At 42.6% G+C, this 12342-nt stretch overlaps 1 protein-coding gene across 1 annotated transcript in view; it reads right to left on the bottom strand.

Moving 5' to 3' along the window:
- The window catches only part of LOC103262463 (ras-related protein Rab-8B), a 39810-nt gene that overhangs the window by 17092 nt on the left and 10376 nt on the right, over positions 1–12342 (bottom strand). Inside the window, exon 3 of the mRNA XM_021713377.1 lies at positions 3549–3713. Coding sequence (XP_021569052.1) covers positions 3549–3713 — 165 coding nt within the window. The remainder of the gene's footprint in view (positions 1–3548; positions 3714–12342) is intronic.

The raw sequence follows: 12342 nt of genomic DNA on the forward strand, positions 1-12342 counted from the left end.
TAGCCTTGTCATGAGTGGAGAAGCCCTACCACACTAAATGTAGGTAGTGAGGACTGAAAGACCATTTTGCTGTTGAGAGTAATGGGAAGTGAACAGCGCCATGATGTCATGGCTGTTCTGTACTAAGTTCTAATTAGCTGATTACTCACAGGCTCCTGGAAACACTCCATATTGCTATGATTAGGACTATACATATGGTACAGAGTCAAAAATTCTCTGCTTCCCTCTTAAACTTTTATTTTTATTTATTTATTTATTTATTTGAGTTGAAGTCTTATTCTGTCACCCAGACTGGAGTGCAGTGGCACACTCCCGGCCACTGCAGCCTTGACCTGCTGGGCTCTAGCGATCCTTCCACTCAGCCTTCCAAGTAGCTGGAACTACAGGCGTGTGCTACCACGCCCGGCTAACTTTTGATTTATTGTAGAGATGAGGTCTTGCCAAGTTGCCCAGGCGGGTCTCGAACCTGCGGGCTCAGGCAATCCACTCACCTCGGCCTCCCAAAGCGCGGGATTATAGGCTGAGCCACCGAGCCCAGGCAACTTTTATTTTTTTTATTTTTTATTTTTTTGAGTTGGAGTCTCACTCCGTTCCCCAGATTGGAGTGCCGTGGCACGCTCCCGGCCACTGCAACCTCGACCCGCTGGGCTCTGGTGATCTTTCCACCTCAGCCTTCCGAGTAGCTTGAATTACAGGAATGTGCTACCATGCCCGGCTGATTTTTTTGATTTACTGTAGAGATGAGGTCTCTCTTGCCAAGTTGCCCGGGAGGGTCTCGAACCCACGGGCTCAGGCAATCCACTCACCTCGGCCTCCCAAAGCTCTGAGATTACAGGCTGAGCCACCAAGCCCGACTTCCGTCTTAAACTTTTAAAAATATCTTTAAAATATTTGCTTCTTGCTATATACCAACAGATGAAGGACAGCCTCTGTGCTAACCTTCAGAGTGTTTTCCAATGAAGCACAATGGGAACCTCTATGAAGCTGGCTATTTTGTTCCAGATTTGGGTAGGCATCCCACCTTTATCACTAACCCAAACATATGCCCTCAGGTTCTAAGTTCTAGTTTCCTTCCCTGGCTCCAAGTCTATAAGGCTCCATGTAAGGCACTGTACTAAAGGACATTAAACCAGCTTCTGGGAGGTTAAAAAAAAAATCTAAGGAGATCTTCTCAGTTCAAGTCAAAAAGATTCAACCTGGCAGTCTGGAAGACCCATATTTGTTCACTATAGTTTGACAAATTCTTCAGGAATTTACCAGTCAGAGTTGGTGTCATAGGAGATCTCTGCCTTGCATGTTATAACATGAGAGTTGGGAGACATGCCGTAGACGGAGTTTTGTGTTTCCCCAAAATTCATACCTTGAAGCCTAATCCTCAGTGTGATGGTATTTGGACATGGAGTCTTTGGGAGGTAATTAGGTCATGAGGGTAGAGCCCTCATGAATGGAATTAGTGCCCTTAGAAGAGACACCGGGGAGACGCTCTATCTCTGGGTCACGTGAGACAGCCATCTACAAGCCAGGAAGCCACGCCTCACTAGACACTGGATGCGCTGGCACCTTGATCTTGGATTTGCCAGCCTCCAAAACTGCGAGGAAAAAAAGTTTGCTGTTGAAGATATTAGTCTATGGTATTTTGGCTATAGCAGCTGTGACAGTGTGAAATAATAAGAAATATATCTGGTCTCTGCCACTGGTTCTTGGCACACACTTCCTAAAATCCTTGGATTCTCCAAAGTGATAAGTTGTGTGTGTGTGTGTGTGTGTGTGTGTGTGTGTGTGTGTGTGTGTGTGCGTGTGCACACATGCATGTGCATGCACATGCTAACGATATAACTGGGAGCTGAGACTCCTGGGCAGCCTCAGGGTAGGAGGGCTGGTTGCCAGAACTAACCAAGTGATCTAGAGGACTGGAACTTTCAGTCCTACTACCCAATCTCTGGGTAAGAGAGAGGGGTTAACTGAGTTGATTACCAATGGTGGCGATGTAATTATGCCTACATGATGGAGATTCCATAAAAACACAAAAGGTTCGAAGAGCTTCCAAGGACTGGAACACGTGGAGGTGCTTGGAGGGTGGCATGTCCCTCCCACGTGGAAGAGGGCATGCAAACTCATCCCCTTTTCCCACATGCCTCGCCCTGTCTATCTCTTCTGCCTGGCTGCTCATCTGCATCCTTTGTAATGTCCTTTACAATAAACGGGGAAACAAAAATAAAGTGAAAGTTCTATGAGCTACTCTAGTAATCAATGGAACCTGAGGAGGAGGTCATGAGAAGCCTGACTTACAGCTGGTTGGTCAGCGCATGGGTGACAACCTGCAGTCAGTTGAGCATCCCTAATCTGAAAATCCAAAATCCAAAATGCTCCTAAATCTCAAACCTTCTAAATGCCACCACAATGCCACAAGCAGAAAATTCCACACCCGACCTCATGTGACAGGTCACAGTCAAAACACAGGCACATGACGCACAGTTTGCTAAAAACATTTTACTTAAAATACTGTATAAAATTACCTTCAGACTATGTGTATCAGGTGTACAGGCAACATAAATAAATTTCATGTTTAGATCTGAGTGTCATCGCCAAGACATTTCATTACATATATGCAAATATTCCAAAATCTGAAAGAATCAGAAATCCAAAATACTTCCATGCCTAAGCATTTCAGATAACAGATGCTCAATCTGTACTTGTGACTGGCATCTGAAGTGGGGACATTGTGGGGCCTGTGGGATCTGACACTGTCTCCAGGTAGACCAGTGTCAGAATTGAGTTAAACCACAGGACACCCAGTTGGTGTCTGCTGGAGAACTGCTTGGTGTGTGTGTGTGTGTGTGTGTGTGTGTGTGTGTGTGTGTGTGAGAGAGAGAGAGAGAGAGAGAGAGAGAGAGAAACCCCACACATCGAGTATCAGAAGTGTTGTGCTATGTATGGGGGAAAAAAAATACTTTGAAAAATTTATTACAGAGCAGCCTGAACTAAGACATGACTTTTTTTCTCCTTTATTTACCAAATAGTCTTTATTTTTCTATTTAATAAGAAGAAATATGCAAACATATTATAAAATATCAGAGCTGGAGGCAAACTCCAGTGTCATCAATTCAACCAATTTACAAATGAGGAGAAGTAGACCCTGAGAAGGGAAGTAACCAGCCCGAAGCCTTCTATATAGAGGTGCTATGGCTAGAAACTAACTCTGTATTTTCTGCTCAGGGTTCCTTCGATGTGACCTGATGGCTTCTCTGGTTTCAAACCTGCAAGGACTGTGATGAAGAGGAATTCAGTGCCCTGCCAAATTAAGAGGTTTGGAAGAATGAGCTATCAGATCTCTTCTGGCTCCAGCAGTCAGTAACAGCTCTCACCTTTCATGCTTGGTGGAGAACCCTTTGAAAGATGCTCAATACTTAGCCATTCCCCTTGGTTCTGATCTAGAGAAGATGTTTTAGCTATCACAGGATGCCTCTAACATCACAATTCACATTTTAATTTCCACTTTCAATTCCCAATTAAAGTAGAAACTCTGTGTAATTTTTTTTTTTACTTACCATATCTGAAGCTTAATTTTCTTTCCATCTAGTTCTATCGTTCTGATTTTAAAATCAATTCCTGTCAGAAAAACAAAGAAAGATATGCTAAGTTTTTTCAAATATAATCCAAGTCTTATTAGGAAGAGGACAAAGATTTCTATTGAAAAAAAGCTCTCCAACGCACTGGAAAATGTGAACACAGAGAGGGTGTGAATGGTATGTTTCCTCTGAATAAAGACTGAAGAAAGGAATGCTAATTATTCAGCAAAGAATTCCCATACATGTTAAATGCAATGTATTATATGCCTCATTATTCTGACACAAATGGATCACATCCTGCAAAGTTACATAATTTTAGATAGATTGAGAACACGCCATATTTTCTTCTTCCTGAAATACACATAAACAACGTTGCCTACCCCTCAACCCACTCCCATCTTCCCTAAACAAAGTGGTGGAACCTCCTTAAAATGTCTTCCTCTATTGCCTTCCATTTGTTTCTTCAGTATCTGCAACTGATTAAGGATAGAAAAACAAAACAAAACAAAACACTGCCCATTTGTTGGCAGGGAGAAAATATGTGCATATCTATTTTATACAGTTAGCAAGTCTTTTGTATATGTTTTAATAAATGTTCCCCCACTGATTACTGGTCAGAGCTGAAATAGCCAGAATGAATTTAGCCCAAGCTGTGTTTTAGAAGTACCTGATACGATGGTTCAAATGTCCCCTTCAAAACTCAAGTTGAAGTTTAATTGACACCATGACAGTATTAAGAAGTGGAACCTTTGGGGTAATTGGGTTCTAAGAGCAAAGCCCTCCTGGATGAATTGTCATTATCTTGGGAGTGGGTTCTTATCTCTAGAGCAGCCTGTTATAAAGGTAGTTCAGCCTGTGTGCTTTCTTTCTTTTGCTTGCACTCACTTTCCCTTCTGCTCTTCCACCTGGGATAATGCACACGAAGGTCCTCACCAGATGCCAGTGCCATGCCCTTGGACTTCCCAACCTTCAGAACCATACGTTAAGTAAATGTCTCCTCATTTTAAATTACCCAGTCTCAGGTATTCTGTTAAAGCAGCCAGAAAGGACTAAGACACCTGGGAAACTTTAAAAACATACTCATGACTAGGCCTACCCTCTTTCCGAAATGCTGAGATTCTGATTTACTGGTCAAGCGCAGGACATGGGCACCAGTCATTTTAAAAGCTTCCCAGGTGAGTCTACCCTGAAGCCAAACTTAAGAAGCACTCAAAGGGGCTTGACAGGTAGCATGTAAGTCATTTGAGGCTTTCACACTTCAAAATGTCAGCCCCACCCTCACCTATTTTCTCCTACTATGGGAGCTCAGAACTTATTTATCAATTTCTTTCTTTCTTTCTTTTTTTTTGAGTTGGAGTCTCTCACTCTGTTGCCCAGGCCGGAGTGCAGTGGCACTCTCCCGGCCACCACAGCCTCCACCGGCTGGGGTCCGCCTCAGCCTTCCAAGAAGCCGGAACTACAGGCGCACGCTACCATGCCCAGCTAGTTTTTGATTTATTGTAGAGACGAGGTCTCGCCAAGTTGCCCGGGTGGGTCTTGAACCCACCGGCTCAGGCAATCCTCTCGCCTCGGCCTCCCAAAGTGCTGGGATTATAGGCTGAGTCACCGAGCCCAGCCTATTTATCAATTTCAACTGCAAAGAACCACAAAGCCCTTGACAAGTATCAATATGATCCATTATAAGTGAGGAATAAGCTTTCTGAGGAGACTAGCTGTGAACACAACTCAGTTGCAATTTGCTAAATCCTTATGATCTGGCTACTCAGCTTTGCTTTAGATTGTTCCATTCTTTTGCATTCTATATAGAACCCCATAAAGTGCTTTCTGAGACATTTCAAGAAAACACGTGAATTACGAATCCTCTATAGTGACTTAAACATTAACTGCAATTCTTTTTTGTTTTTGTTTTTTGTAGGGGGGAGGGTGCCTTCAACTGTTTTGTTACTAAAATCTTTCTTCATATAAACAAAGGCTGCTTCCCAGCTCCAGCTTTATCTAATGTATAGGCATACACCAGTCGGATTTTCTGCTTCTCCTGTTTGGTAATTTTCCCTCAGGGAGGCTCTGGAGGTGTTCTTGCGAATCTGGAAACAGACAGCAATCACACCCAAGCGAATCTTGCAGAACAGCTTCTCCATCACCCTTTCCCCTCACTAATAACCATGGTTTGTTAACAAATGCAATCTGATACCAGGCTATCTGACTCACATTTTCTCCTTCCCTGAAGGGTCTGCACTGGTGGAAATAAAGCTTACCCATGGCATGAATGTCATTGCTAACATCTCACAGAATTTGCTGTCGCCATCACTCATTCAAGAATTAACAGACATGGGTTTTGTTGTGATTTACATTATATATACTTCCAAATCCAGTGTCACAAAGATTCTCTAGGAATGCTCAGCTATTCTTTTTTTTTTTTTGAGTTGGAGTCTCACTCTGTCGCCCAGACTGGAGTGCAGTGGCACGCTCCTGGCCACTGCAGCCTCGACCTGCTGGGCTCCGGCGATCCTTCCGCCTCAGCCTTCCAAGTAGCTAGAACTACAGGCGTGCGCTACCACGCCTGGCTGATTTTTTGATTTATTGTAGAGATGAGGTCTCGCCAAGTTGCCTAGGCGGGTCTCAAACCCGCAGGCACAGGCAATCCACTCACCTCAGGCTCCCAAAGAGCGTGATTACAGGCTGAACCACTGAGCCCGACTCTCAGCTATTCCTTTTTTTTTTTTTAAATCAGTATTTTTTATTATGATATTGTGGGGTACAGCTAAGGGTTAGGTATACAAATATGCTTCGTTCAGGTACCCTTGTTGATAAGAGGTGTCTCCCCGTCCCCAGACAGATGTTTACTACCATTTATCCCATCTCCCTTCCCTTCCCCCCTCTCAGCTATTCTTTTTCTCTTTTTTGTCCTAGCATCAAGAACAGTGGCCAACACCTGGTAGGTAATCAGTAAATGTTTCTTGAGATTAACATTCTTCTTAAAATGTATGATTGACTTTCCAAATCCATAGAAACAGAAAGTAGAATGGTAGTTACCAGGGGCTAGAGGGAAGAAGTTAATAGGCACAGAGTTCAGGTTTGCAAGATGAAACCGTTTTGGCGATCTGTTGTACAACAATGTGAATACACTCAACACTACTGTATATTTTTAAATGGTTAAGATAGTACATTTTATGTTAAGTGTTTTTTACCACAATAAAAAAGAAAAATAATTATGACTTTCACAATGCCTACTGTATACCTGAATACCTCACTCAACTAAAAGGCTAATGTCCAACATTTTACCATTTAATAGTTCGTTCACATTTTAAATAAAAGATGGCATATACCAAAATGTCTGCTCAGTGAATACTTTTCTTATTCTGGCTTATTAAGTGGTAACTCCTGTTCTTTTAAGGTGGATTTTGCCTGTATCTGGAAGTCCTGGGCAACATGACCACCTTCATTCAGCAAAGTCATTTTGAGGCTCCCTTAAAGTCTCACTCTTTATTCATTTAAAACACTTCAAAAACATTCTACTGACCTAGCATGTTGTTTTCTTGTATTTGTTAGAAAGCTACCTTTCAGTTATTTGAGTAAGTTCTAAAAAATGGTGATACTTAACCATTTTCACCATTCAAAGGTTTTCAATGTTTATAAGAGTTGTAAACTATGGTTTTTAGCTTTTGCTTACACTGCTGTCAAGGGCCAGTTAATGGACAAGTGTTGTAGAACACAGTCAAGTTAGCACAACACAGGAAAAACAGGAAAAAAGCCAGCAGGGACCTAAGATAGGTAACATGTTTTAGAAAGCAAGAATTTCACCAGAAATGGGAAAAAAATGATTTGTCATGATTGGAAAGCACTGAACAGTAGGTGAGGCTGTCATTAACAACTTTTGGACAGGTTGCTCAACTGCTCTAAACCTCTATATCCTCATTCATAAAAAAGGTTGAAAGGCCGGGAGTGGTGGCTCATGCTTGTAATTCCAGCACTTTGGGAGGCAGAGCCGAGAGGACTGCCTGAACCCACGGGTTCAAGACAAGCCTGGGCAACTTGGTAAGACCTCATCTCTACAATAAATCAAACCAGGCATGGTGGTGTGTGCCTGTGGTTCCAGCTACCTGGAAGGCTGAGGTGGAAGGATCGCCTGAACCCAGCAGGTCGAGGCTGAGGTGGCCGTGAGCACGCCACTGTACTCCAGCCTGGGCAACAGAAAGAGACTGCCACTCAAAAAAAAAAAAAAAAAAAAAGGAGCCGGGCTCAGTGGCTCAGCCTGTAATCCCACGCCTTTGGGAGGCTGAGGTGAGTGGATTGCCTGAGCCCGCGGGTTCGAGACCTGCCTGGGCAACTTGGCGAGACCTCATCTCTACAATAAATCAAAAATTAGCCGGGCGTGATAGCGCGTGCCTATAGTTCCAGCTACTTGGAAGGCTGAGGCGGAAGGCTGAGGCGGAAGGATCGCCAGAGCCCAGTAGGTGGAGGCTGCAGTAGCAGGGAATGGCCACTGCACTCCAGTCTGGGTGACAGAGTGAGACTCCAACTCAAAAAAAAAAAAAGGTTGAAAGGCTCTAACTAGGTAAATTAGATAATGTATGAGAATGCACTTTGGGAACTTTGAAATTCCACATAAACCTAAGAGATTACACATTCAGATTCTTTTTATCCTACAGCTCTTGCCATCTCACGCCTGGATTATTTAAAATAGCTTCCTAGGATACCATGCCAACATCTTTCCCTGGTCTAATTCCCCTATATGCCACTTGCAGAATAACTTTCAGCAATCACTGTGGTAATATCACTGTACTATTTAAGAAGCCACGGGTCCAACTTCCTCCCTTCCTCAGCCTGGCAACACAGCCTTTCCCGTCAGATGCACCATCCTCCTGATACTGCAGCCCTTAGAGTTTCTCCAGCTGAGGACTGTCATTTCCCTCAGTGGGCCCCACACAGGCTCTCCTCCACTTCTGCAGGGCCACCTTGCTTTGCAGAGTTCTCCAAGGCCACCAGTCCACCCAGGCATGCTCTTACTCTTCTCTCCTCAGTTCTCCACTAAGCCACATCTGTCCCTACCTCAAAGCCTGGTTTTTGCACAATGGTTTAATCCCATGTTATTGAGTTTCATTAACATATTGCTCTGCGATTGCTCTCAAATAAAGCAATAATCCCATTCTCTCTTTGCTGGTTAGGCTGTGCACAGAAATATGTATACAGTATAAATAAATGAAAGGTTAAAGACTCTTATGTATTTAAGTAGAGGTTAAATACTACTGAGGGTGAATGAAGATGGCTTAAAAAACCTTGGAGGCCACACGCGGTGGTTCATGCCTGTAATTCCAGCACTTTGGGAGGTGGAGGCCAGAGAACTGCCTGAGCCCAGGGGTTCCAGGGACCCCATCTCTACAATAAAAACAAAAAAATTAGCTGGTTATGGTGTTACATGCCAGTAGTTCTAGCTACTCGGAAGGCTGAGGGGGAAGAATTGCCTGAGCCCGGCAGGTCAAGGCTGTAGTGGTCATGGTCGTGATCGTGCCACTGCACTCCAGTCTGGGTGAGAGTGAGACTTCAACTCAAAAACAGACAAAAAAACAAAAGTTGAAAACTCAATTTTCTTCATATACTTTAGTAACAACAATTAGAATGCAGAGAAATCTTATTCCAAAAGAAAATGAATTACAATTAATTTGACAATAATATCAGTAGAAACATAGTGGATTAACTTTCACCTTAAAATTTAAAATAAAGATAATTTCCTGAGACTACTCCAGGGATTAAAAGAATAATTAGCTGTAACATGATAATACAATCATATCAATTAGGATGCTTTCAGCCACAGTAACAGAAATCCCAAATCAAACTAGCGCAAGGTAATTTGTTGACTCATATACAAGCCCCATGATGAATTGGGATTCAGAGATGACTCCATCTAGTGTTTCAGTTCATTTATCTGCATTTGCCCTGTCCTCTTGGGAGTATCAATTTCATCCCCTGACTGACAGCAGTTCCTGACAACAGCCAAACTGAGAAAAAAAGAGATCATCTTCCTCTGTCTCTCTTTTAAAAGGAGAAAACATTTCCCCAAAGCTGCTGGTAACTTTTCCTTCATGCCTCATTCCTGGACTTAGAACTATAAGAATGTCATGTTCTGGTGGGCTAAGGCTGAGTTCCTGAACCATTCACTGCCATGGGGAGTCACCAACACTGGACTAATCTAAATTTATCCCTAAATTTAGATGAAGCAAAATCCATCCTTAGAGTTGGATCACTTCCCCAATCCATAGGGTTCCTAAAAATAGTAAAGTGGAAAGGCTATTGGGATCAATCATAATATCCTCTACAGTAACACTCAAATCTATCTATTTAACCAAATTTTATATTCATAACTATATGAAATGGACAAATCATTATAGCTACCACCACTACCTGTCACAACTGTTATTACATTGAATGATAAACAGTAATAGTTCTCTGAAGGCAATTTCATTTAGTGGTCAGCTAAGAACCAGAAAATAAGAAGGAAAAGATGGACAATGAGCAATCCAAGTAACTACCACAACATCTCTGAATTGAACTGTGACCACAGTTGCCAGGAGAGTTCCTGAGTCCACACTTCCAAAGACCTTGGCTTATGCTCATTCTGGCAGGGAGAGAACAACTTTTTTTTTTTTTTTTTGAGTTGGAGTCTTACTCTGTCACCTAGACTGGAGTGCAGTGGCCGCTCCCAGCCACCGCAGCCTTGACCTGCTGGGCTCCGGCGATCCTTCCACCTCAGCCTTCCAAGTAGCTGGAACTACAGGTGTGCACTACCAAGTCCGGCTAATTTTTTAATTTATTGTAGAGATGAGGTCTCGCCAAGTTGCCCAGGCGGGTCTCGAACCCGCAGGCTCAAGCAATTCATTTACCTCACAGGCTGAGCCACCGAGCCCGGCTAACTTTTTTTTTTTTTTAATGTTAAAAGGGCTATACAGTCTTTAAAAACATAGCTTCCAAAGGGCATTACATTTAGGGACAAAAAGCTCTTCACATTTCAAAAGTCTCTTAGAGAACATAATTTTCTTGGCAGCAATAATACAATAATTCATGTTCAAAATGACAACCTGAGCAATCCATGACCCACCAGGAGGCATGCAGCCCACCAGGCTGGCAATACAACCCACCATCTAAGTGCAGGGGACAACGTGCCAAAACTGCTTCTATGTTGCTCAAACATGCTCTAACATTAATTTTTTGATGGCTTTTTTTTTTTTAATTGGAGTCTCACTCTGCTGCCCAAACTGGAGTGCAGTGGCACGCTCTCAGCCACCACAGCCTCTACTTGCTGGGCTCCAGTGATCCTTCTGCCTCAGCCTTCCAAGTAGCTGGAATTATAGGCGGGCGATACCACGCCCAGCTAATTTTTTTGATTTATTGTAGAGATGAGGTCCTGCCAAGTTGCCCGGGTGGGTCTCGAACCCATGGGCTCAGGCAATCCACTCACTTTGGCCTCCCAAAGTGCTGGGATTACAGGCTGAGCCACTGAGCCTGGCCTTGATGGCTTTTAAGTAGTCCCAGTTTCCTAATATTTATCTAGTCAATAAAATAGGAAATCTGCATTATAAGAAAACATGCCCAAGAGATTCAAAGTCAGGTTCATTCTGAATTTAAACATACACACACAAACACACTCCAACAGATTATTTTTTCTGAATTGATTTTTAGGCTAAATGGTTGCTCATATCTGATATATGTATTATACACTATCAGGAGGAAGGGAAATAAGTGTAAAAGAGAATTGTAGAACTGTAGACCTGGAAAATACCTTAGAGATCAGTTAGTCCAGAAAATCTTTATGGCTCAGAAAACCCAGGTCCAGAGAGATGCAGTGATTTACCCAAGATTCAGGAAGACCAGCACAAAAAGTTAACATCACATTTTGGCATTTAAAGATCAGGCCTTCCCAAAGAGACTTGTATAAGAGTGTCCATGTCTTGCTGGGGAAGCCTTCTCTTTAAGGGCATAGCATAAAACACGGGCAATAACAGAAATGTTCACAATAAGAAAATGTCTTGTATATAAGAGTCAAATGTATCAACATGATGTAACGTGAAAAGAATAAGCTGTAGAATTATACAGAGCCAAACCATTTCTGAAAAAAATTTAAAGAGCCAAAACACTAGTATTTATAATTTGTAAATATATATACACACACATACCCATGTGTAATTAAAGTATAAAGCATGAAAGAGAATGATTACTAACAAATTAAGGATAACTGTTGCCTCTGGAGAGATATGGAAGAGGAGGGATTCTATTAGCTATACTTTTTTTTTTTTTTGAGTTGGGGGTCTCACTGTCGCCCAGGCTGGAGTGCAGTGTTGCAATCACAGCTTACCACAACCTCGACCTCCTGGGTTCAGGTGATCCTTCCATCTCTTGAGTAGCTAGGACTACAGGTACACCCAACACACACAGCTAATTTTTTTTTTTTTTTTTTGTAGAGACAAGGTCTCGCTGTGATGCCCAGGCTGGTCCTGGAACTCCTAAGCTCAAGCAGTTCTCCTGCTGCAGTCTCTCAAAGTGCTGGAATTACAGGTGTGAGCCACTGTGCCCCACTTAACTATACTTTTATATGTTTGAAATGCTTCATGGTTTTTTTAAAAACAACAAATATTAGTTATCTGGAAAACTAATATATGAAGGCACATAAACATTAATGGTTGTAAAAAAATCAAACTACATTTTTTTTTTTTTTTGAGTTGGAGTCTCACTCTGTCACCCAGACTGGAGTGCAGTGGCCGCTCCCGGCCACCGCAGCCTC

The sequence above is a fragment of the Carlito syrichta genome, unplaced genomic scaffold (assembly GCF_000164805.1).
Source record: "Carlito syrichta isolate Samal-C Ts95f unplaced genomic scaffold, Tarsius_syrichta-2.0.1 Scaffold304512, whole genome shotgun sequence".
Taxonomy (NCBI): domain Eukaryota; kingdom Metazoa; phylum Chordata; class Mammalia; order Primates; family Tarsiidae; genus Carlito; species Carlito syrichta.